This window comes from Leucopleurus acutus (genome assembly GCF_964270905.1).
Source record: "Leucopleurus acutus genome assembly, chromosome: 16".
NCBI classification, from domain to species: Eukaryota; Metazoa; Chordata; class Mammalia; order Artiodactyla; family Delphinidae; genus Leucopleurus; species Leucopleurus acutus.
The window spans coordinates 31,258,319-31,285,567 of NC_139158.1; the positions used below are offsets into that span (position 1 = coordinate 31,258,319).

At 42.3% G+C, this 27,249-nt stretch overlaps 1 protein-coding gene across 1 annotated transcript; it reads right to left on the reverse strand.

Moving 5' to 3' along the window:
• Nucleotides 1-1,589: 1,589 nt before the first annotated feature.
• HAPSTR1 (HUWE1 associated protein modifying stress responses) lies at nucleotides 1,590-26,098 on the reverse strand. The gene is made up of 4 exons (XM_082857452.1): nucleotides 25,339-26,098; nucleotides 24,657-24,737; nucleotides 14,725-15,000; nucleotides 1,590-2,496 (listed from the first exon to the last, which is right to left on the reverse strand). Exons 1-4 carry the CDS (start codon nucleotides 25,562-25,564, stop codon nucleotides 2,252-2,254), a joined length of 828 nt encoding a protein of 275 aa, XP_082713578.1. The 5' UTR covers nucleotides 25,565-26,098; the 3' UTR covers nucleotides 1,590-2,251.
• Between the last annotated feature and the right edge of the window lie 1,151 nt (nucleotides 26,099-27,249).

The following is a 27,249-nucleotide window of genomic DNA, read 5'->3' on the forward strand; positions in this document are numbered from 1 at the left end:
CACAGGAGAGCAACGGGATGGAGATGGGGGGAAGAGTTACTGCTGGGTGACAGAGCATTTAGAATTAAATGCAATGGAAAAAAGTAACAAATGCTAAAGTTTTCAAAAAGTTTAATGGAGCCAATAAGATATATAAATTGTGTTCTGGCAGACATGAAGACCTGCTTTCTCTTACCAAAGAAAATGGCACATGTTTTATCAAAATTTGACAATCGAGAGTAAAGGGTATTGAGATTAAGCTTCAGAGCACCAACTAAAACAAAAACCACCAAAAAAAATTTTTTTGTTGTTACTAACTTGGAAAGAGGAACTAGAACCAAGGCATAAAGGGGAGATTAAATATGTGTTCCTCAGCCTCAAAATCCTTTAGGGAGAGGAGTTCTGGCTGCTTGTGAGCAATGCTTCACACCACCAAACCCAATTCCAGAATCTAAATTTACGATAGAAAAACAAAGATAACTCCAGATTCATTTCTTGATATATTCCAAAGGGAAGCCTGAAAGTATTCATAATACATAGGCTCACCCGTTTCCGGTAAAATGATACATTGCTATAATTCTTCCTATCATATTCAAACAAAAAAAATGATCCACTTTTGCAAAAATTTAGAAATGCCTCACTTTCATTCCTAGGTTTAGTATGGAATTGACTTTTTTTAAATAAGGGCTGTATCTATAGTGAATACAGAACTTCTTCAGTTCACACATTACATTCACATCCCACCCCATGAATATTATGGTTAACTTAGCAAAGTTTCTTCACAGAAAGATTATTAAATGGCTGAAGAAATTGCAAACTTTAACAAAGTGCTGTGAGTAATTACTGGAAAAACCCTTACCCTGATTTGTAATGGTCTTTTAAGGATAAAAACAGAAAGTAACTGATACTGAGCTACAAGTTTGCAAGGAAACATTTTCACTGTCCTACTCGATACATTTATAATAATATGATAGAATAAATTACAGTACCTGGCAGGCTGACATCAGTTCTTCATCTAAAAAAAGACTACCATTCAGTTCAAGATATTAAAAATGAAGATGAAACATGCTCTAAAACATTGTAGGTACAAGAGGTCTTATATTTACTCCAAAGAGGAATCTATTGAGAACTTTTATTTAAGTCTACCTAACATCTAGAGAACCTCCATGCGATTCCATCTTTTCCAGAATGAGATTCCAAACTGCACTTTATAGGAGAGGGATTGGAGAGTTGGGTTTTGCTATTTAAGGTGTGATCACATTATTAGCAGATAAAAGACCTTTATCTTCCACCCATTCCAATGGAAACTGCACAAAGTAGAACATTCATGAAAAATGTTAAACAGAATATAACAGACTAGAATACCTACCCTCCCACCATCCATCTCGCTCTCACTAATACTGAACCAAAAAGGAAGCCCATGAAGTTCATGACCTCTCTACTTTAGGTCACCATGAATGCAGTCTACATGTTTACATTTACCATAAGGACAGTACCCTGCATGGGAAGTAGTACTTGTCTTAAAAATGAGTATTTCAATCCTACAAGGTTAATCTGGGGGCAATTTAATAATATTGCTACTTTTAGAGCACTAACACACACAAAGTGAATCCAATAAAGTTGTGTATTGATTCGATATTAAGTATTAATTGCATGACCATCATAGCACCTCTTTACATCACACAATCACCAGAATTAGAAACTGCTTTGAAAACTAAAAATAGGGCACAGTTCAATAATCAGAAGTTGCACACTGTTACTAGAGAGAAACCAGGTGCATGGTACAGTGCTGCTGCAAAAATGGAAGCCTGGCGATTTGACGAGGAAGCCAAATCACGTGTTTTAGACAATTTTAGGAACCTGGCAATACTGTTGAAGCAAAATACTCAACACACAGGAAATGGAGCCCCCCCCCACAAAAAAAGTGTTCTATAACCAAATAAACATCTGATACTTCCTTTCCCTTTGAGAATAAATACAGTTAAGGTCACTTTTAGCCTTGAAACGGATATATGTTTGCCTATGATGATCTTGCTAACGACTACACGATATCTGATGTCCTCTGCTAGGACTATAGTTTTAAGAAAGCCATAGTTACAAGAGGCATCTACTGTAAATACCTAGAACTTCCTTTTATGGCAACCACTATAGAATTCACTTGTCTTAAACAGTGAACAAGGGAAGATGGCCTCATGTTTCCTTTGCAATAATAGTATATGTTGAGGATCAAGTGGCTTTCAAGCAGCATGGTGGGTGTGAAAATGTTTGCAGTTTAGATCATTCTGTTGCGTTTATGGGTTGGTGAGTCTGTAATGACATCGCCACACTGGGCTGAGGTACGCTTTCTAGTTCCACCATTGTCCAAGTGGAGTGCCATTTCTTCTGATATGAAAGTGTTCAAATCGACATCATGGAGTCCATTTCTCCTTCGACTAGCATTCGATCCACTGCTTACATGTGTAGGAGAGCCTGGGGTACTCGAACGCACGCTTATACTAGCCATTGCACCACTAAGACCTAGGAAGAAGAAAAAAGGTTTTAGAGTTGCTCGATTATTTAACCCTCTTGAAAGCAACCCAACTTTACTTTCAACGTCGTCATAGTGTCAAAGGATGTCTGCCTATTTTCCTTGCAAGGGGGTCACCGGGCAGCAGTTTTTTCCTGGAAGAACGAATCATCTGGCTTTGACATAGGAAATGTTCACTGGTAATACTACCAATATTTACAATATCGGTTACTACCAATTACTGGAAGCTTATTATGCGGCAGGCACCATGCTAGGTGTACAACTCCATTATGAAATCCTGCCATCTACTCTACTAGGTACGGACTATAGGTAACTTAGAGCTGAGGAAGGAGGTGCTTGCTTTAAACAGGAGAAGATTTTGGTTATACAAAGTCACCGTTCCAACAGATCCCTGTGCTGTGTGTGTGTGCAAACAGGGGAGCATGCAGTCACTTGCAGGCCTGAGTAGGCTTATTCTGACATTTCTATAGATAAGGCGACTTTTTAATTTAGCATCTAAAACAGTACACTACTGAACATGAAAAAGGGTCACTATTAAAAATGATCCTGGGACATCAAATACAAAGTGATTCTGCCCTGGACAAATCAGGCAATATGATCACCCCAAGGTCTGGACTATACTATACTTGGTATATACCCTTTAGGGCAGCCTCACTCAGCATCACCTCTAATCCTTCGGGGGGCGGGAGAACAAGGGTGGTATAAAAAATCCTGCTGCCTTGCCTTCAAGGTTAAGAGTTACTAAATCCAGAATATTCCAGCACTCATGGTCAGACACTCATTCCTTAGACCCCTGAACAGTTAAAGGAGGCCATTGTATGTTCTGCTTCTAAATGTTCAGGATACACCTGTGAAAGGCATGAGAGGCCTGAAAACAAACCACAGCATTTAATTTAATAACCTGACATCACCGCCTGTGGATTTTCCTTCTTACGGACTCCCCCTTGGGCTATCCTAGCCTCATATATGGATTTTGTTAGTGCTTGACTAAACTGATATGATCTAGTATAATCAGTGTTTCCCAAAAATAGGACCTGTACCTTAAAGTAAGCTTAGAGGTTGGTTTCGTAGGGGCCCATTCTCATTTACTCCATAAATGTACTTTAAATTTGAACATTAAGTTGAAAAAGGATTCTCTGCTTCCTACCACACCAAAGCTATTAAATTCCCTTTGACATTGTTCTCACTCTACAAATACTATGAACATTCCCAAACCCTTGGCCTCAACCACCTCCCATACATGCTGATCAAGTTCTGCAGTCCACACCTCCTTTCTAAACTGCTCTCAACTCCCTACGCTAGGAACCAACCAGTCCCCTCACTGCTCTCCCTGTAGAAGATGCATCCTCTCTCCCTTCCCCTGGTGGCCAGAGGAAATCTGATCTCACTCATTTCCAAGGCTAGTGCCTATTAAAAATAAATGAAAGCACTAATACTGGAATACTTCCTATGTCAGGCACTGTATTAATAAGCACTTTTTAATTTCATCCTCAAACTCAGCCTATGATATTTGTGCTTTCTTTTTTGCCGATGAAAAGCCGAGGTTAAAAGGCTGAGCAAGGCACTCAAGGTCACAGAGCTAGTAAGCAAGAGCTGGGACCCAAGACAAACAGAATCTAAATTCCTACTCATGTTATGCTACCCACCTCTTCGAGCCTAAATTATTTCAGCCTCAGGATCTAGGGCCCGGCCTGCCTCGCAGGTCTGTCTCTGAGCAGCTAAAGCTAACTCTCCCTTCTGCCCTCTTCACTCCCATCCTAAGGCTTAATAATCATGCACTGCCAATATCAACTCATCTGCAGTTCCTAAAAATGGCCCGGGCTGCACCTGCCTCCCAACATCTGCTCCCCACTGCCTGAGGCCCAAGTTCCTCCAGCACCGCCTCCCAGTCTGGGGCTACTTTCCTGGTTCTCCTCCCTCTCCTTAGAAACTCTCCTCTTTGCTGTTCTCCAGCCTGCCTGCTCCTTCCTCACTGGCCTTTGCAGGCTTCTCTTCTGCCCCTCACAGGCTGATGTCACCCAGGTGAGAGCCTTGGCCTCTTAGCTTACCCACAGGCATCATTTTCCACATCCGTGCCACAGGAGCAGACATTTTTCCTGAGATCAAGGGCCCATCCATATTTCTAACTGCCTGTTGGCCCTCTCAAACCGAACATCTTCAGAAAAAAACCACGCTGCTTCTTCCCCAGCCCACACAACTTTATTAAAAGTTAAAGAAAAGGGAAAGAAACGCCTCGGGCTGATTTCACATAGCACAGCACCATTGCTCATCTCTTCCTATAGACACTGTGTCTTTACATCTGTATCTCATGAACACAGTGCCTGGCACATAACAGAATGCTTCAGAGCCCTACCCGTCACTCTGAAATCCAAAGCTGTTGATGTTTATTCACCTCTCCAATGCCAGGAAATATATACCCAGGTGGCTCTCTTCACTTAAATCTTTGCCATGAAGTTAAAACTCAATTATTCCCAACTTGCTGGGTTTGGTTTTTTCTTTTTCTGTTTTTAAGTTCTCCACCAAGACTGTAAACTCCTTGAGGGGAGAGCTGTGCCTTTTTTCCTAATCTCGCAGCCTCTAACATACTGAAAGGTGTCTGTGTACTTGAGACCACCTTTTCATACCTGTTTCATAATGCAGGAGATTCTACGGTAATTATGCTGCAAAATGTGGGCCCTCAGCAATAAACCGGGCTACTTCAGTAATTAAACTCAGGATCCCCTAAGCATTCAATACCCAAAAAAGAACTCAACAAACCCTGCTCCAATGCCCCTCTTGTTAATGTAGGAGCCACGTAGCTGTATGTTTAACACCCAAGGCTCAAAACGCTCCATCAGAAGTGAAGAGGCACCTCAAGCAAATCCTTCAACTGCTATCCTCCATGAAAAAAGAAGAGAGATTAAACATCAATTTGGTCAATTTGAAAATTCCCCAATAACTTCCAGAAAACCATAATCTTTTTTCTGTTGGGTGTATGACCCTGGGCTTAGTTTGACAGCTAAAGCAAAATCACAATGTGCAACATTACCTATTTATTATTATCTACTCTCAGCAGTGAAAATTCTTTTCAAAGTTTAACTATCTAATCTTCCCCCAAAAGACTTTTCACAAGTGTCAAAAAAAAATTAAGATTAACAACCAAAAAATATATATTTTAAACAACCCAAATTTTATTTTATAAACCAATGACAGCTACTAGAAGATGCTTTAGGAAACCTTAGCTAAGCCACATGAACAATCAGGCCTATACAAGTACAGAGAATCTAAACATGCTTCAGAACTAAAAACTAAGTTGTATGGCCCAAGGGCATACAACTTAATTTCTACCAAAAACACACTTTTTCAAAAGGGCTATGGGAATATCAATTGACAAAAAGCAGTAGAACAAGTAGTATGATTAGACAGAAAAGTCTCCATTGCTTAATACAAGATAAACTTATCAGTTTTAAAAGTTTCTGCATTCATTTTAAAGGATTAGTGCAGGGGTGGAAAAAAGATCAAGAGGATTTAATCATACTTTGAAAAGAAAGCTCCCACATGAGCTAAAACAAAGTTACAGTCCAAGTTATAGGAATCTAGGTTACATGGCAAATTGTTAAAAAGTAGCACAGAACTATTATTTTCATACCAAGGTCATGCTTAGGGTCATAAGAAAATCCTGTTTTCAGAATTAATTACATATAATTCCAGTTTACCAGCACATAGTTAGGTCACACAGAAAGAGCAAATGCAGAGCCCAGCCAGCCTCCCTTCCTCCATCCGGCAGCCCTGGAAGTGGCCTAGAGGCCGCCTCTACCCTTTCTGCTGGCCTCCCAGCCCCCTTCAGCACCTGCGAGCCTCGAGACTCGCCCTGGAGGAGACAAGGCAGACTGTTTACTGTGGTTCCACTCAGCACAGGTCCAGGACCCTCTGCAGGTCTGCGCCACCAGCTCTCTCATCTCCGGCAGAAGGGGGATGTGAAATCCCCACAACTTGGACAAAGTGATTAACATTCTGACTGGGAACCCTAAGAAACAGGCATTCTTGCATTTGAAATGAAATGCACTATTCAAATGGACATACACTCCCTTTGCACAAAGTTGTATTCTGAGGTTTTAAGCAAGCAAGCACTTGTGTGTATATGTCGTGTTTTAAGTGCACCAGGGGAGGAGTTCAATCCTGGAAAAGTGAATTCTACTAGGAAGATTTGGGTAATTTGAAGTAGATACCACTCCCCACCCCAATCTGTAAATTGTAATACTGAACTTTTATTGAAGTAAAGCACACTAAATCAAACCAATTACAAAGATACATGTGTCACACCAAGAAAACATTTTCAGTTATGCTGACAGCCCAAAATGCTTTCAATTTTTCAAAGACAGTTTTAATGCCATGGGAAAAATGCTCACGACGTTAAAATGAAAAAAGCAAGATACAGTACCATATACGCAGCATGATCTCAACTATGAAATAATTTTAATATTTATACATTGAAAAAAAAGACTGGAAGAAAATGCACCAAACATTTAACTGCAGTTATCTCTGTAGAGTGGGAAAACAAGATACTGGATTTTTTACTTTTTGGAAATTTTCAAATTTTCCAAGAAATTAGTATTTATAAATCAGAAAACTAGTGAAAAAAAAAAAACTTAAATGTTAAACTACCAATGGATTATTAAGGAAGTACTAGGTGAGTAAACTGGCTTTGAGGCATGGCTACATGGACTTCACCTCAATGAAAAAAATGTCCAAGAAAATTTTACTGCAAATTCATAACAGTTTTGTATTATTAATGTTGGAAGCTTTAGTTAAGTCCTACCCACAGAAACTTCAGTAGCTAATATCTAATCTTAATATACAGAAAATGCCAACTTTTCATCAAAAATTTAATGCTATCTTAATTGCCTTAATTGTTCTTGTTCTCAGAGGCTGGTCTGAACAAAGGGTATAATTTAAAAATTCCAGCCTTCACAAGAGTTTCCATTAAAGAAGGTTACTTGAAATAATCAATCTTAAGCAATTAAGAGATGAGATTTGCTTTTGGTGCATTAATCTCTTACATCTTAATTTCCAAATAAGTTTTTAAAACATTTTACTGGTAAATGACTATTGACAGTTCTGTTATTTCAAGAAGATGCAGAATGCAACATTCAACAAGCATTTATTAAGAATCTACTGTGTTCCACACATTGTGCTAGGAGTGTGGGCAAGAGGAGGAAAAGGGATTTTGAAAGGTGGTTGGATATAAATCCCCCACAGGTCAGTTCTAATTAATTCTCTACAACAGAAAATTGCCAAGAAGTTTCTTTCATACTGTACCATTGGTTTAAAAGCACTTAACCTAAGTATCTGTGTGGCTGTCAATGTTTGTTTCTATATATTTAGCTTTATCAACAGAAGGAATGAAGAGTGATAGAAAAGGGGAGAGACACAGAACCAAGCATAAATAATCATATTTCTTCTTAAATGTACAGATCTCAATTTTATCAGGAAGATTTGTTCTCACCGAAATTTGGTAACTTCTCTACTACACACAGGCCAAAGAATGTTCTGAAAAAATAACAAAAGCTACAAAACCTGTGGCTCGAAGGAGCAAGAAAATCCTATTGGTCCATGCTGCCTAAATTCACAGCTTTCCAAAACTCTAGAAGAAGGGATCCATTTTATGACAAATTCAGAATTTGCCTTACATTTTTTTCTAAAGTAAAAATTCCTACCTGACCTTACACCCCTGAATATGGTATCAAATGAATGCATTTTTCTTATATGGCCCTATACCCAGTCTCTCCAGATCCAAGAATCTTGTCAAGCAATTTAATGATTTAAGAGACTAAGGATCACCACATATGCCAGAAAAAGACTTTGTTAGACAAAAGAGAGGCCAGATATAGAGCCTAGTAACTCCTAAAGTGATGGCACTGTGCCTCAATCTGATTGCCTGGGATTATGCTTCAAACTAATAGTACAATTCTATTAGGCTAGAAACTCCTTGAGAGATTATGTGATTCATCTTTGTATTACCTGACCCTATCACTAGCCTCTAATAAATAGAATGCTTGGCTGTTTACTGTGTTCAGTAAATGTTGGGCAATAGGAAAGGCTACAGAATGACAAGATACACTTGCATTTTTAAATGACCACACCTTCCACAGAAGGATTTTAATTGCAGAAATCAGAACTTATACCACCACAGCCAGACACACACACACACACACACACACACACACACACACAGTTTCCAGACTAAAAAGCTTCAGATTTTAACCCTCGCTTAAAAAGCTATCTTTTAACACACAAGTGTTTTCTCAAAAACAGACAAACAAAACAAAAACCTTTTCTTTTGTTACTTTCCTTTTTCCGGGGAAATTCTCCAGTATCATATTAAAGGCCAGACTACCTGCATTTGCCTAAGACCCTTTCAGTACTTACAAATGTAGCAGCCCACTGTCTTTTTTAAACTTTTGTTGTTTAAACACAAAAGGAACTTGAACTTGAGCAAGGAGATATCTTATAGCCAAATGCCAATGACAGCAATGGCTCCCACCAGTGACTAGTTTTAACACCCAGACCCTGTGTGAACTGATGAATTTTACAGAGGGTCAACCCAGTCCCAATGGGGTTTTAGTTCCCTGTACTACAGTCAAGAGAATGCCATCAAAATGACTTTTAGAACTACCAATAAAACCAAGTGTCTCCAATTTTTATGGAACAGTCTGAACCAGGGCCAAAAACCTACAAAGTCCACCTATGAAATGACTGAGAACAGGTTTTTAATAAAGTTAGCAAATGAGTGAAGTCTGACTTGGCACCCGGCTTACTTTCCCATCCAGGTCTCTATCTTCCACATATATGCCCCATTCTAGCTCTGGACCCTTTTTACCTAATCCCTATGATGACAAACAGAACCCAAAATGAGGAAACCAGATTTCAATCTAAGGCTTTCTAGACAAAGCACTGGCTTGGGCAAGTCAGCTCAGAATCTCTTCATCCAGTAGACAGAGAACATTCAACTTCACCAGTTTATACCAACATAAAAGCAGCTCAAGATCTCAGCAAGTAATATAAGTAGGTAGTTAACACTAAGTTTTAAATTATCCCTTCCTCTGGAATGATTATCTGCAATTTAAAAAGCCACCCTTCCTGAAAAGGGAGAAAAAGTATCCTCAAAGGCCACCTGACCTCCAGGTCTGTTTTTGCAGTAATGCTATCCAGAGGCAAAGAAGGCACTCAGGACTTAGAACTAAGCAGAAGTCCTCCTTCTCTCAAGGCAAAGAACACTTTGTTTAAGGGTGGGTACTCTGCTTCTCACTTTATGTATCTCCTTTTCAGAGGAGACTGCCTTGGAGACATTAGCCATCTTGCCCAAGGTCATGCTGGGAACGCAGCCTATGTACAAAGCCTAAATACTCTTCCTGCTAAAATGAACCAGAAATACAGGTTAAAGCCATTCATCTTCAAGCCTACTTATCCAGATTCACTTATAGGGAAAAACCCCAGCAAGAAATACCAAACTTATGTATATAGTCTGATGTCTTTAGGGAAGAAAAACAAGCCTAGGAGACCTTTCCCATGCCATCCACCCTACTAAGGGGGGGGGGGGAAGAAACCCCAAATGTACACATGTAGAGGTACTGAATTGGGGAACCAGACAGATCTGGAATATCTGTTCTACCATTTACTGACCTGGTCTATTTTATTTAGCCAAATTAGCCTTCTTCATCAATAAAACGGCAATAATCCAGGGGAAGTATTAGTTTTAAATGAGACCCTCCTCAGCAGGACGCTGACGTGAAGTAAACACTGAAAGAACCGCTCTAAAGGTACATCACCCTCAGGTCCCACTCCAGGACTCAGTTGTTCAGTGTGAGGAGCTGACTTTGCAGCAGTAAGATACACCCGGCTCTGTTCTCCATTCTCCTCACCCTCCTCATACTGCAGTCACCTGGGGATCTATAAGCCTCAACTCTTTGGAAAGGTTCTCTGCCCCCACTGCGTTGACTTAGCAGACCTCTGAATCCCTGTGTTAAGCTCAGAACACATCTATGCCAGGTTCTGTTAAAGCCAGAAGCTCCAAGACACGGTCCCTGCACCACTGTAGCCCCAGTCTATGGGAAGGGATAGCTATGGAAGCAAAGCAGAAGGGGAGAGCAGACACACAGCTCAGGGAAGGTTGGAGAAAATCGGGGGAACTGAAGGAAAGCTTCGTCACAGATGTTCGATCTGTCTGAAGAGATGAACAGGCAGAAGAAAACCTTAGAAAAGACCATGAAGGTATTCAAAAGATTACACGGTATAGCTAAGATATCTGACCCAAGGTCAGATCAAACCACAAGGTCTTACAATGTTGTGCTCAGTTCAGACTTCACCCTAGAGGACACAGGGATACAAAGGTTATTTTTCAGTGAAGCAACAAGATCAAAAAGATCACTCCAGTGGTCCCAGGAAAGAGGGACTGGTGAATGGGTCAACTCAGGACTGGGAAGCAAGAGCAGGAAGGAGATTATTCCAAGCGCCCAAAACTCACCTCCTCCAGAATAGCCTTCTCTGAACCCATGGCCAGGCCGCACTGTGAAATGTCCTTTTCTGACCCCAGAACACCTTACATATGACATCAAAATAAATCATCCAAGTATGCATTGGCCTCAACAGGAAAGGAAGCACCCTATTCAATCATATATTCCCTAGAAACTGCACAGAATCTGCTATGTACGCATCTGCTAAGTGGCAAGGTCACAAAAACAGAAAAGACCTGTTTTTGCTGTTGTTGAGGCTAGATGAGTCCGCTCTGAACACCTACAGGACACCCTGGTGAAGATGTCCACCAGGGGACAATGGGGCATACGTCTTTAGCAGTCAGGAGAGAGAGTCTAAACTATAAGGACCAATTTTGGAAATTAAGACTGAAATGGCCCTTAAAGGGATTGCAGGAGAAGGTGGCTAAAGGCTAAACCCTGGGGAATGTAACCTAAGTCACTGAAAGGTCAGAGGTCAAAGTAGCCTAAAGAGAAGACAATAAAAGTCTCTAGAAGAGAAAGGATGACTAAGAGAGGAATAATCAGAAAGGCAGGCAGGGAACCACAAAATGGTCCAGATGATTTTTGGTCTATCTGAAATTTGTTTACATAAAATCAAGGTGCCAGCTATTAATTCAGTTCTCAGTAAATTTTTGATAATGTTATTTTAAGACAAGGATGAATAAGGAAAGGACAGAGATCAATTTAGCACATGCATATACCTTTCCTTGATTTCTCTGGTGAGTTTAGCATCCAGATAAGGAGATATCATGTTACACAGAAAATAAACAACATATGTTGCAAACAAGTGCCAAAATAAAGCACTGGAATATATTCCTTAAACCTCCATAACCATTAGTTGACAGTTTTGATTGAAACTGTTTGATAATCATTAATTGATGTACTTTTAATTGCAATACTTAAATGTAAGGCTCATGAGGGTACTGATCAAAGGATCTTATCATCACACCCTCACTGTCTACATGAAAAACTCTACAATTATCTTATATCTTGGCCATCTGTCTTCATATAAAGAACATAGAGCACATATGGGTGGCATTTGTTGGAAGTGAGCCGATAAAAAAAGAAAAAATTACAGGGGTAACTGTCCTCTTTTTTTTTTTTTTTTGCTGTATGCGGGCCTTTCACTGTTGTGGCCTCTCCCGTTGCGGAGCACAGGCTCCAGACACACAGGCTCAGCGACCATGGCTCACGGGCCCAGCTGCTCCGCGACATGTGGGATCCTCCCGGACCGGGGCACGAACCCGTGTCCCCTGCATCGGCAGGCGGACTCTCAACCACTGCACCACCAGGGAAGCCCTGTCCTCTCTTTTAAGGACATGAGGTTGCTTATGGATAAGAATAAATCAATATGACTCCTACACTAATGTTTGCTTTGATTATAAATTTAAGTCAGCCTCAGTATACCAATTCTTTTCCTGTCTCCCCCGGCACCCCAAAACTTCATGAATTTAGACTCTCCCTCCAACGTAGAACCCCAAGAACTTCAATTTGACCTCACATTTCATAGATCTGGCTAAGCAAATTCTATGCAAAACCAAATTCTGACCAGTATGTATCCTAATTAAGATGAATTTCCAAACATATTTTAAAAGATCTAAACAGTTTTGACTTCAATTTACAGCTATTCAATAAATCAGATCATGAGGACACCTGGTTACAAAGTTAGTCATTAATCTGCTTTACAATTTAGTTAACAATGCCCTATTAGAAATCATTCAAATTACTAAAAATACTCAAGTCAGACTAGCATTCCCAACACAGCTATGTCCTCTAAAACCAATATAACACAAAACTCAGTATATAATGTTTCTGTGTACTCTTTTCAAGGGGCCCTATTACTGCATAGCAACTTCATGTTTTAACTACATGAATTCAGTTTATGAACCCTAGGAATCCAATGTACTCTGGATTGGCACTACTTCGTAAGTTTATTGAAGGGAAAGGTTATTTTTCTATAGCTTTATAATTAAACTTTTTTAAACCCTCACAATTTAAACATAAGTCAAAATTATAAATAGTACCTTCCAAAATCTACATCACCACTAAAACTCCCAAAGTTCAGTAAAATAATAAATCACAAGTTGAATAAACTCAATTTAAGAAAATGTAATGGGATGTGGAGAATATAGTAGTAGTTGCAGGGGGGAGGGCTGCTAGCTTGCCCTTTTTACAATGTGTACAACTGCATTAAGATTTTATAACAAGAGTGGCATTTATGTTTCTTAAAACTACCTTCTATAGTAGAGTATAATACAGAAAAAAAGACACTTCAACAAGAGAAATATGGAATGAATCATAAATCCACTTGATGACAAAGGAAATCAAAATGCTTAAGGAAAACACAACTACATCAAATACTACCATGCACTAAAATTAATCTGACAAACTATGTACACTTGTAATTTTTTTCAAACAATGGTAAAAGATGTGAAACTAATTCAGTAGGAACAGATCAATCTCTATTTTGCCTGAGTTTCAAACTTTCTGACAGCATCAACTATTCCACTACATTAGAAACAGCAAGCAGTCTTATGTACTGCATCCATACATCATGGACTTCCTTGCAATAAAATGTTTTTGTGTTTTTAACTTATCGTAAACAAATTCACAATCAGGAGGGGAAAAAAACAACACTTTTTCCAACTCCCATGTTCTGAATGGCGTTTTAGATAAAGAATCAATGTTTGCCAAAGAGAACAAGAATCTCTGTAAGCATTAAAGCTTCGATGATATAGAAGCCCTTTGTATACATCCCAGTTTTTATCACCAGGTTATTTTATTTTAGATGACCTACACTATGGCTCAGAAATATGTTAACTTTTAACAGGACTCATGAGCTAACTCACTAATTACTTCTATCTGTTTAGTCACTTGTACAATCCATGTTTTCATCTTGGCTTCAACCAAGTCTTATTATTTTGTTGTTTTATTTTTACAGCAGTATTGAATGTCCTATAAGTACCTCTCCCAGTTCTGTCTGGAAGCCTGTATTAGAGAACAAGCAACAACAAACTTACTGACTACATACCCCAGGCTTTTCCAATAATACTTAAACCCCTCAGCCAAGAATGTCTTTTTATGGCAGGTCTGGCCTGGGGAGATGGTGATGGACCTGTTCTCTAACACTCCTATCAAAGCAAGGCCCTAAGGGACAACAGACATAAGGAAAGTCAATTTAATTATTCTTATATCTGTCCACTCCCTCTTGGGTCATCAACGCTCAGGTTCTACAGGCACACTCAATAACCTAAGGTGTCAAAGGGAGTTCCCATGAGAACTAGCCCAACAGTTATCTGCCTTACTTGCCCATAACTGACTAGGCTCTCCAGGTAATTATAAATGCAATAGTATTCTTAAGACACAAGAACTTCCTCTTTGACTCAGAAGAGTAAGGAAACATGTACAATATCAGTGTGTAAAGCAATAAATTCTAATCAATGTTGCAAAAAATGCTGTTATTGTAACACCAATCAGCTCAAACTAACTTTCTAAAAACATTTTTTTTAGGATAGGCTGGCTAACATTCAAAAATTGCCCATATAAGTTCTTAGCTTACATTCTATTTAAACATTTCTAGAGCAAGTAGTAACTAGAATAGACAAAAAACAGACAATATATCTGGACCTAAACCTAAATGTGAAATTGGGTCCACAGGCACACTCTTAACCATTTTTCCAAAGAAATATGTTTAAACGGCTTTACCATGCAGAGCTATGGCTTCCCGGAAGGGTTGCAAATCAGTCTCTACAGATGAGCTAGTTTCCGTTGAAGTAGCTCGGTTAGGGGACACTACAGTCAGTCTTGGGGGAGCTCTAGAGTTTCGCGGTGGAGGAACTTTTCCACACAGGAAGCTGATCAAATCTTCTCTACGAATAGTTCTTCTGCGCTTTTTAACCCAAGCCAACACATCCTTATTGCGTCGCTGATAGCCAATCTGAATTCCAATATCAAAACTTCGCTGATGGGTATCCACGCTTTCTGTTAGGAAAAAAGAATAAGAAGAAGATACATGATGATCAGTAGAGCCAAGCTGCATTCTCTCCTAAAGAAAACCACGATTTTACAAGTTCACCAAAATGAATATCATTAAGTATGGGGCTCTTTAAGTCTATCAGTAATCTATTAAACTGAACTTCACATTCATGTTTAAAATATCATACCTGACACCTAATCATAATGTTCTAAATTCAGTAAACACATCACATAATCCTAGAGCTTCTGCCTTGTTCTTTAAAAAAAAAAAACTCAACAGATAAAAACAGAGACTACTTATTGTTAAACGAATTACCACTTTAATAATGTTATTTCCTTAAAAAAGCTTACTTAATCTAATCAAGCTAGTTTATTTAGTAATGCTAACAATAGGTGAATTGGGCTTCCCTGGTGGCACAGTGGTTAAGAGTCCGTCTGCCGATGCAGGGTACGCGGGTTCATGCCTTGGTCCGGGAGGATCCCACATGCCACGGAGCGGCTGGGCCCGTGGGCCATGGCCGCTGAGCCTGAGCGTCCGGAGCCTGTGCTCCGCAACGGGACAGGCCACAACAGTGAGAGGCCCACGTACCGCAAAAAAAAAAAATTTTTTAAATAGGTGAATTATTAAATGCTTATTGGTACTATACCCAGCTTCCCCTGAGAAAAAAGGTACACGAATACCTTGAGAGCAGTACTACTGTCCCCTCATTGCAACTGAGCAAACAGACACTGAGTAACTCTACCACAGTATTCAAGAGCTGGAATTTTTGTTCCAGAGTCTGTGGTTCTTAACCACTAAGCTTTGAGAAAAGAAGGAATTCTCAGGAGTTCTAACTAAACAGGAGCGTTCACATCATTCACCAGATGACTATACACTGCAACAAATCACTCAGGCGGTGCTCACCTTGCATGTACCATGTCATTTCGGAGGTGTACTCCTACTGACAGGTTCAGCACCAAGAACTGGAAACACACTAAAAGCAGTAGCAAACATTTTAGAAATAATAAGGGAAAATTAATTCTGATTGACTGCTCAACAAAGCCAAACAGCACTGTGGAAACAAGAAGCTTCATTCATTTCCCAGGAACGTTTTCAATCTGCTTCCAGCTCCCAACAGTTTTCTGTAACTTATAACCACTTCCAAAAGACCCTATCTTAAAATCTCTCAGACTGGTCTCCTATTCTCCCTGTAGATACTGCCCGCTCCCTGTACATACTGAATGCAGATTTTCAATAAAATGATGCCTGCCCCTTTAGTGGCTTTACACAGTTGAAAACAATATTAATACTTGCAAACTTAAGTCACTGCAATTTATTTTTAGTTGATCTGCTGTGCTAGCAGGAAAATCACCAATATATCTTCATTCCTCTTACTTTTCCTGACCTGGATTTTAATTCTGTCTGCGACATCTAAAGTAGATGCTGAAAGGATAAGCAAACCAGTGAATGAAGACCTGTGTCCCAGAAAGACAATAATCCAGACATCACAGAGGCTCCCAAGCTGCATGAATTTGCATTATTAAAAAAGATGGCAAGAGGGCAGCACAAACAGAACTTTATAACAAGGCCTATTCCTTAGATGATCAGTTCTTATTGCTAAAAAGTTAAAAAGAAAAATGAAAGAAGTTACCCACAGGAGTACTCTTTAAATATTAAACTCCATCACAACTTTCTAATTTTATAAATATAAAAAAAGCTACTCGTGGGACTTCCCTGGTGGCACAGTGGTTAATAAGACTCCGCCTTCCAATGCAGGGGGCCCCGGTTTGATCCCTGATCAGGGAACTAGATCCCACGTGCATGCCTCAACTAACAGTTTCGCATGCCACAGCTAAGGAGCCCGCCTGCCACAACTAAGACCCGGTGCAACCAAAATAAATAAATAAATAAATAACGCGTCTAAAAGAAAAAGCTACTCATGAATGAAGTAATTTCTCCAGTCTCACTACTAGAATGCCCAAGTTACAATGTGAATCAACGTGTTCTGATTTCTCATTTCATCATAAACAAGCACGAACCCCATTTCAAAGGTAAATAGCATTTAAGAGGCTAATACAGTGCTTTCCCATCTCTTAGTCTTAAAGACTTAGATGAAGCCAACCTTAAAGGATGCATAATCTCTAAGATGACCTTGTAAAGTTATATGTAGATCTTAAGTGATTCTGAAAGAGCTAGAAACATTTTAAGAAAAATCAAATCATTGAGTAAACTAAGCCCATCCCATGGGACCACAGAAAGGAGGATAACCGTCCACTGTTACGGATCTACAAGCAACTAGATTTCTACAAAGCTGCCCTACCAAAGAGAGCTGTTAAAATCAAGCTCTTAACCAGAGAAGTTTGTTTCCAAAAAGAATGACTCAGGAAATTTTATTTTTCGAGAACCAAATGGAGGCAGGTCCAGAATTGGAAGTATAGAGGGACAAAAAGTTGAAAGGGGTACAAGAAACAAGTTCGAAGCAAGCATGGATAGTGCAAAGTAAGATGAAGCAGGCATGTAAATGTACACCTAGCAAACCAGACAGCAAATAAGAAAAGCTGAACTTGATACAAAACTCAAGAGCCAAAGGGAAGGAACCAGATGAGGCAGTTTAAAAAAAAAAAAAAAAAAAAAACCCTGACAATCCTGGGAGGAAGAGCTTTGATTCGTTTTGATTGAGGACACAAGGAAAGCCCAAAAGTCAGATCGGCAACAGGCTGATGCTTTAATCACAGAGTTGAACAACGTTGGAAAACTCAATATTCATACTTTTGAAGGAAGGCAGTTATATAAGTAGTTGTGAACCTCTTTTAAAATGTATGCAACTGACCAATCACTTCACCTCAAAAATTCTGCACAAGTCTCAACAACACAACCAACCAAGAACACGCTAAAAATCAAGTATTTTGTAAACAGACTTTTACAGACTAGAAGTACAGGAGGAGAAAAGCAGATTTAACATTTAAGGTCTTCGGGTACATACATGCTTTTGCACTGTCTGGGCATAATTTGGTCTTATACCATTAACATATCCTGAAAGCCAAATCCAATTACTTTACCGCCCAAATTAATCCAATCTCAGTTATTTCCTTAAACAGAGAATCTCATATTGACACTAAAACATATTTAAAATATAGTTCTTATGTTTGAGAACTTTAAAGAGTTACTTGCTTGAAAATTAAACCCTCCTATCACATCTTGCACTAAGTAGAAGAGATCTAAATGCTCATTGGAGAATCTTAGGAATGACCAGACTAGATTTTAATCACTGGTTAATTTAGTGTCCAGTAAAATAATAAACGTACACACAAAGATGGCCTCCAGAAGGCTCTCAGCCAAAGACTGCTTTGAATACTCCTGAACCTTCCAATTAGACACCCAAATTCTAGAAATGCAGAGCAAAGAAAACTGTGGGGACAGTCTTGTGTCCAACACTTTTACTGATGCCAAAGCCACCGTGGAGAAAGGCCATGATCTCGAAGGTTAGGCAAAGCCCAAGGGCATCAAAATGTCAATCTAACCTTTAATCACAACACATTCATTTCCTTATTCAAGAAACAAACTGATTCATACAACTCACAGTAGACATCTTTGTTTCATATTTTTTTAAACTGTTTTTATATAAATAGCTGAAATTGAATTCAAGGGATTTTTATTAGTCTCATTTTCCCACTGCTGGCAAGGGGCAGTAGGCAAAGAATCATATTGATTTCTGAAATGAAGACCAAATGCAGAACTTTCTTACATGAAACATAAACACAATCAGATTTCACTATCTATAGTTTTTTGATACTTACTAACCTTATGTGCGTTAGCCAAAGCAGATACCTCAATTTCATAAACAAGGAATTGGAACTGAGGCTCAAAGGGCCTTGCCCTAAAAAGTTACTAAATAGCAAAAGTTCTTTCTACAATCGATTTTTTCCTCAACAATAGAGAAGTCATCTCCCATTCTCCTTAGAGGATCTACAAACCAGAAAAATCACACTGCTAGATCAGGGTACATTTCCAAGGAATACTAGTAACTACAAAACATTTAAACTTAGAACTCAATCTGCACTAACCAACTAGTCTGCTGTAGGAAAAAATATGTATTTTAACTGTTTCATTAGAAACAAATATCTAGGGACTTCCCTGGTGGCACAGTGGTTAAGAATAGGACTGCCAATGCAGGAGACACGGGTTCGAGCCCTGGTCCGGGAAAATCCCACATGTCGCAGAACAACTAAGCCCGCCCACCACAACTACTGAGCCCACATGCCACAACTACTGAAGCCCGCGCGCCTAGAGCCTGTGCTCCGCAACAAGAGAAGCCACCACAACGAGAAGCCCACGCACCGCAACAAAGAGTAGCCCCCGCTCACTGCAACCAGAGAAAGCCTGCACACAGCAACGAAGACCCAACGCAACCAAAAATAAATAATAATAAATTTTTAAAAAAGGAAAAGATATGAGTCATGACCAAAATAAAACTGCTTTTCAATTGCTTTGTTTTTTTTTAATATTTTCTTATTTATTTATATTTTATTTGGCCGTGTCAGATCTTAGTTGAGGCACGTGGGATTTTCATTGTGGCATGCAGGATCTTTAGTTGCAGCAGGTGGGATCTAATTCCCTGACCAGGGATTGAACCGGGACCCCCTGCATTGGGAGTGCAGAGTCTTAGCCAGTGGACCACCAGGGAAGCTCTTTTTTCAATTGATTTAAGTAAACAATTTCTAATTTCCCTAACAAAGTGGTATCCAAAGATAAACACGAACTTCTAGGTAACTTACATACTGACTTAAATCTTCACCTAGCACATACAAACAGTAGGAACCAGGGAAGGATCAGAGTGGCCACGGTTCCCTACCATCCAGTCCTCGTCCTCCCTTTCCTAAAGGTACTCACAAGTTTTTGTTTGGATAGCTCTGAAGAAAAGCTTCTTCCACATTTGCTCAATTTATGATAAAACTTGTGGTATAGTCCCAAACAAATCTGCATAACCCCAAAACTGTTGCTATGATACTGGTTCTGAATAACCATGTGACCCAATTCTGTCCCAGAGACATAAGTCATTTACTGGTAGCTCCTGGGAAAGAAGCTTCTGGGCTCTTCTAACCTTCCGTGAGTGACCCTAAGCTGTGAGGTGTGAGCTGCCAACACTGAAACTAGCCTAATGACAAAGCTGGTATGCGCAGGCCCACACATGGACTACAGAGAGCTACAGAGCAGGGAGGCCTGAGCCACTGGATTCAATCAATCCCACCTTCAGGCTTCAAGGCAGAGAGCAGCCAATCCATGTCCAGCCCGACTTGTCTTTTCTGCTATTTGCAGCTAAAACATCCTTTTACAGAGAAGTTACACATCAGAAACTGACAGTCTTCTATAAAAATTCACAAAAAATCTATAAATGGTATTAATAATGACTGAGGCTGCTGCTTAGTAAAATAAAACAGGGTATTCAACTGCAATCCATACTAAGGTTTTTTGAACACTCTCAAAGTTCAATAGTTTTCTGCAGCAGGAGAGTCACAAACCAACTCCAGAAAGTCAAAACATAAGCTGAAATTTCATTATTTGCCTCCAGGTAGAACCTGCTTTCTCTGACCAGTTGTTTATACACCAATCACTCATCCAAAAATTTTCAGTACGTTCTGTTCACTTTCAGTTCACAGAGAAGCCCAAGAAGGCCACAATGAAGTGACTACACACTATAAACAGGATCTGGCATCAAGATGTCTCAAAAATAAGGACTTTAAAGGGCATCACACTATTTTTCTGTCAATTCTATTTACTTTCAGCCCTTTCAGGGAAAAATGAAGACACACTACAAAGGTTATTGACAGAAATAAAAATAAATACATAAATAAGAATTTCTTCCCTTCATCTTAAGCACTGCCCATAGCCAAAAACATCATCTGAAAAACAGAACCTGACCACCAACACAGTCCATGCTTGAAGACCCATTGCATGACACACTAAGAGCCTGCACTCTAAGTTGTGCGTACTTACTCCTACTCACAATTGAGAAAATGAAGGTTTACAATAGTGAAATATTTTTTGTTCCATTATCTGTCTCCAGGACCATACGACTAAGTAAAAGTAACAGTCTAAAATCTGAACTAGAACAATCTAGCAGAAGACTCCATGATAATGATGCTGCTGGCCTTCTCCAAGTACCGCTAGAGTCACACCTTGGGGCAAATGCTGTTCAAGGAGAAAACCAAAAACATCTTTAACATAAACAGTATCAAGAGAAAAGCTCTTAACATATGTGGGATAAGTCGGTATACAACTAAAGTTTCAGACAGTTTTAAAATGCAGAGGAGCTTAGCATTAAACAACAATTAAAAAAATGGAGCTTAACATAAAGCAAAAATCGAAAAAGAAAAATATTACAAAGTTGAGGGAAATGACAATAAGAAGCAGTAAGAAGTGGCTCTGGGGGATGTGGGTGAGCACTGGCTCCCAGGCAGCTGCTGCAGAGCAAGCAGGGCCCCAGCGCCCACCTCCGCTGACCACGAGGCTCCAAAGGACGGCCAGCCTCTACTGAGCAAGTAACCCCACACCGTAGAAGGAATTTAGAATTCATTATTTTCCTAATGAGGAGTCAGGAAAGAGGTTGCAACCAGTCACCCAAGGAAATGGGAGGTGTATTTAAGAGGCAGAAAGAGATGAGCTTGACAAAGCATTTTTCAGATAAGCATCAACCAGGCTAGTAGTTAAAACCACCTCAGTAACTTCACTCCCTTTGCTGCAGACAACAGAAAACGTACTAAGCCAGGGGACACACCACCACTGAATATTTAACAAACATTACTTCCTTTAGATTTATCAAAGCAAAGTAAAAACAAAAACCAGCCATCAGAATTTTCTTCCCTTCCAAAAAAGGATGCCAATGTCTGACTTAACTTACTATGTGGAGCAAAAGGAACTCCATTTTGCCAAGTTCTGTGCACACTGAGGACACCCCAATTCACTCTCCTCCAAGTCTCCAGCCACATTCAACCAAACCAACTGAATCGCTCAATGTTTCAAAACGCCACATCAAAAGGGGCCCTCTGCTAGACTTTTACCTCAATTCTGACCTTCCTATGTGCTCATCTTAGGTGCTATCAGGAAGCTGGTAAAAGTACCAACCTCTCCCCAGGCTGGGTGAGGCAAAATGAGCCATCTTTAGCTTGTCAGATAAGCACTTAATCATACAAACTGCAAGAGCATTGCCCATTTACAAGGATCCTCCAAAACCTCCCCCCATCCCCACCCCCATAAATTACATTTAGATATTGAATAAGAACTGTGAACACTCTAAATTTACCACTACTTACAGCTGCATGCACTGTGACACTACCTTGCTAATTTTATTGGTTCTATTTAAGGTACCCAATTATTCCTACAGCTGCATTCTTGTTTTCTGAAGACCACACCCTGAAAAGGAGGAAGAATGTGAGGATCTGCAGAGCTTATCCACACTTTCCTTGAGTCAGCTAAGAACAGAATAATGTTGCTATACTACCAAATTCCACAAACCACAATTAACCATTCCTCAGGTAAAAGGGGATATATTTCATTGTACAGAAATAGGACACAAAATAAAGCTAAGGTTGGACTGACAATCCAGCATTTGCCATAATGCAAGAACTTTATGTTTATTTAAAAAGAAACTTAATATCTTTCATTACATTTTCTGAACAAAGGAAACTAATACATTATAAGAAGCATTTTCAAATCAAGAAATCAAATTAGGGATTATTTCAGAGTTCAGCTTCTGAGCCCACTTTTTTACATGAAGAATTAACACTAAAGAAAACCGTCAGCTACAGTCCTAAAGAGATGCATTCCAGGAGCACACAACAGCACTAAAAACTGAGTAGTCAGAGAACATTCATATTTTTCTACGGCCTAGTCCAAGAGCGTGGCACACAGATGGACTAAAACTATGTGTTGCTTTCCCCTTAAAGCAAAAAATAATTGCAAAACCTGAAATGGATAAACCGTGGTATCTCCACATACACAAGTCAGAAAAACAAAAAGCACTCAACTATTTATTAATACCTGCAATGGGAACTGAATAGATCAATCTCAAAAACATTATGAAAAGTGGATGGAAGATACCAAACAAAAAAGGCTACCTACTATAAGGTTCTATTTATTACATTATGGAAACACAAAAACCATATATACAGAAATCAGATCAGCGGTTGCCCGGGGTGGGGGGAATAGATATATTCCATTTACTAACAATGTATGTTTGTCAAATTCACGCCATACACCTTAAAACGGTGATTTTACTATATGTAAATTATACTCCAAGAAAGCAGAGTTTTCCAAAAATATGAGTTTCAAGTATTATTTCAAAATTCCCTGTCTGGGTGAAACCAAGAGCCATTCCAGAGAATGTTAAAAACCCTCAAGCAGTAATGAATGTTAGAGTCAAAATTTAAGGAACTCAGATATATAAAATCAAAGCTGACCACTGGGGCACCATTTCATTAGGTTTCCTTTTCTCAGTAAGCCTATATTATTAGCTCCTCATTCCCTGAAATTAACATTCTATTCACCAGGTTCAGTTTACATTCTCAAATTATCATCCCAAAAAACTGCAAGGTCTAAAAGGAAATCCAAAATAAGGGATTTTTTTTCCTAAAGAATGCTATCTTAATTGGCTTATTCTTATGCAGATAAGAATCTGAGAATCAAGTCACTCCACAGCCTGTTTCAACCTTGTTTAGGTAATTCTGAAAAACACAAAGCTCTACTGCAATTATCAACAGCTTCTGGCAGTTTAAAAGCATTTATTAAAATTACATTTTTACTAAAATTAACACTCAAATTCAAATCCTTTTCCCACACAAACCTTGCCAAATATCAAACCCAAATTTCCAAATCTTCAAAACAAATCTAAACCCACTGTTGCTGAGAGAACAGGATGGGCAAGAACACTTACTCACATATCTTCACGTGGGGGGCGGGGATTAACTGCAGAAAAGCACTGCCATGAAACACAAATCTTGATATCAACTCAAACTGATCAGATTTCCTGCCAACAATGTACCGTCAGGCAGAAAGCAGCTTGGAAGGCAAATATTTGATGGAGTTGCTAGGGAAGAGCAACTCCATCAAATATCTGCATGTTAATGTGCGTACAGATTACTCCAATTAGCTAGTTTTCGACGCACTTAAATTATGCTGTGCCACCATCATGCTCGAAATCGCCTAACTCAAGAAAAACTATTCCAAGAGGTGCTTTTCCACAAACAAGTTTTCCCTCCCACCTCTGTGCGAGACACACTCCTCTTCCCTGGGTGCCTAAGAAGCACATCTCAGTCTGGAGCTCTGGGCCTCTCAACCTCGGCACTACTGCCATTTGGGGGGTGGAGAGGCAGTCTCGTGCACCGAGGACAGTTAGCGGCCTCCTCTCAGTGATGACACTCTGGAGTGCCCCAGACATTGTCAAATATCGCCATGGGGTGAGGGGACCAAACGCCCCCGGCTGAGAACCCGTTATCTAGATATAACATCACACCGCCAGAATTCTCAAGTTGCAAGATACTGAGAGTTAGTAGCTGGATTCAGAAGCAGAAAACACTCGGGAGATACCTCCAGATCAAGGTGGCCAATGCACTAAGGAACGCAGGACTTAAACCCTGACGCAGACCGCCCTTCCCCTTAGCCAGCAATGCAGCAAAGTTGTCCTTACCTTTGTAAAGGTTGGTGACGGCAGTGGCTGCATTTTGGAAGGGAACCCAAAGAGAAAGTCCTGGCTGCTGACACACTCGGTCTGAAAAACGACGAAACGAAACAGAAAAAACAAAAAAAGAGAAAGAAACACACAAAGACAAAAAAAAAAGCAATGTTATTTGGGCGTCAATCACTCCGGAACGGCCATATTAGGTTTCGCCATTTTGTTCAAGGGTTCCGGGATCCCGCGCTAGGTGGGGAGCGGGCAAGAAGGGGGTCGCGGCGGGGCTGGAGGGAGAGCCGCGGGGCCCCCGGGCGCAGCCGGGACAGATGCGCGGCAGAGGGAGGCACCCCTTCGCAGTCCCCGCCCCGAGGCCGGCTCCGGCACAATAGGGGCCCCGCGCCGCCTCCCTTCGCCATTTTGTGACCGGGGGCTCCTCCCCTGTCCTCCCCGGCCCGGGGGCACCCAGCGGCCCGGCCCCAGGAGCGGGAGGGCCCCACGGGCGGCCCCAAGCCCGGCCGCCCCCCGCGCCGGCCCCCGGCCGCCCCCCGCGGGCCCGCCTCCCGCGGCGCCATCTTGCGAGGAGGGGGCGGTGGGGCCGCGTTGCGACGGCCGGAGCCCAGCCAACCGCTCCCCGGGCTCTCCGCCGACGGCCGGGCGCGAGGCGGGGGCGGCGGCGCAAAATGGCGGCGGCCCTCACCTTTGTAGAGCTGGGCCACGGCGGTGGCCGAGTTCTGGAAGAGGTGCCACAGCTTCTGCTGCTTGTGCTCGGGCTGCGCGGCGGCCGCCGCCTCCTCCTGCAGCTCAGGGGGCAACTGCTCGTCCTGCTCGGCCTCGGCCAGGCACTGCCGCTCCCACTTGGAGAACCAGTGCTCGGGCCCGTGCTCCTGGATCTCGGCCTCGCCCTCCTCCTTCCGCTCCTCCATCCTCCGCGGCCTCCCGCGGCCTCGCAGCCGCCGCGGCCGCGTCCTGCTCAGGCGGGGCCCCCGCGGGAGCGTCGTCGTCGAGCGGCCCGGCGGCGGGGCCCAGCGGCCTGCGGCGGCTCCTCGCGGCGGCCCAGGCCTCCTGCACCCCGACGGCCTGCGAGCCCCGCCCCGCGGCCCCGCGCTGCCCGGGACAACCCCCGACCCGGTCTTCCCCACCCCCAGCCCCTGCCGAAGGGCGCTGCGGACCGGATGAACACCGCCGCCTCTCGCCTCGCCGGCCTGAGCACGTCTACCGCCCCGCCATGGCGCCGCGGCCTCCCTAGGGCCACCGCCGACCGCTCCGCGTAGCCCTACCGGCGCCGCCGAGCCTACCCCGAAGACTGAGGAACGTCGTCGTTGCTGCCGCCGTCGTCGACGCCTCTGCGGTTGCTGGTCCCCGCCCACATGCTGACGGGGAAGCACCGCCCACTCGGCCCCGGCTCCCCTGCCCGGTTGGGGCGCGCCGGATCCGAGGGCTTCTATTGGTCCAATCCGACCGGTTCCGCTTGCCGGCCTCTAAACACAGCGCCGTGATTGGCTCATCGGCGTGTCCGCCTGACGTAACCAAAGGGCGAGGGGAAGGGAGTGAAAGGAAGGGTGAAGACGGAGAAGGAGGGGGAGGAGCTGACAGTGGTTGCGTCCGAGCCAACCTAAGGAGGGGGGGGGAGAGAGAGTGAGAGAGAGAGAGGGAGGGGGAGGGGGGGAGGGAGGGAGAGAGAGAGAGAGAGAGAGGAAGGCAGGGGGAGGCAGGGAGAGAAAGAGGGGGAGGGAAGGAGAGAAAGACGGGGAGGGAAGGAGAGAAAGAGGGGGAGGGAGGGAGAGAGGAAGGGAGGGAGAGAGGAAGGGAGGGAGAGAGGGAAGGGAGGGAGAGAGTGGGACGGAGGGAGGGAGAGAGAGGGAGAAGTAAAGAGCGAGAGAGGAAGGGAGGGGGAAGGAGAGAGAGAGAGGGGAGGGAGAGAGAGAGGAAAGACGGAGGGGGAGGGGAGAGAGGAGAGGGGAGGGGGAGAGGGGGAGAGGGACGGGGGGGGAGGGAGGGGGAGAGAGAGAGAGAGAGAGAGAGAGAGAGAGAATGAATTGCGCATGCGCACTTGCTCGCTGGCCAGAGGCAGCGGGCAGGAGTCACGTGACCCGGGGCTCCGAGACCGCACCCCACAGGAGGGCTGATCCGGTGCCTCCAGGCCGTAGGGGACGCAAAATCAACTCCCGTGACCGCTCTGCGGGGACGGAAGGGTGTGGTAGGTGGCATCCCGCTACTCCAGCCCCTTGGGCTTCCAAAGGGAGGAGGGAATCGAAGAAAGTGAATTAAACGCCCAACTTGAACCCAAGTTGGCAAAGTGCTTCGCCAGCTGTTTACTTCAGACCCATTTCTTAGATGGGCAAGTTGAGCCTCAGAGTCCAAAGAAAAACTTCCGAGATGCGAGGCCCGCGGGCTCCCACCAGCCTGCTGGGCAGACAGCAGGCACGCGGCTCGCTGCGCGTTGCGCGTGGGGGACCCTCTGGCCCGCCCCACTAAGACGCCCTGGCGCCCTCCGAGGATACCTTCCGTTGACCAGACCGCAGCGGCCGCGAATCTGAAAATAAACCTGAGTGGGAGACGGGGTGCCGAGGCCCGGCTGCATCTGCGCCTTCGCGAACTTGGCAGCCCC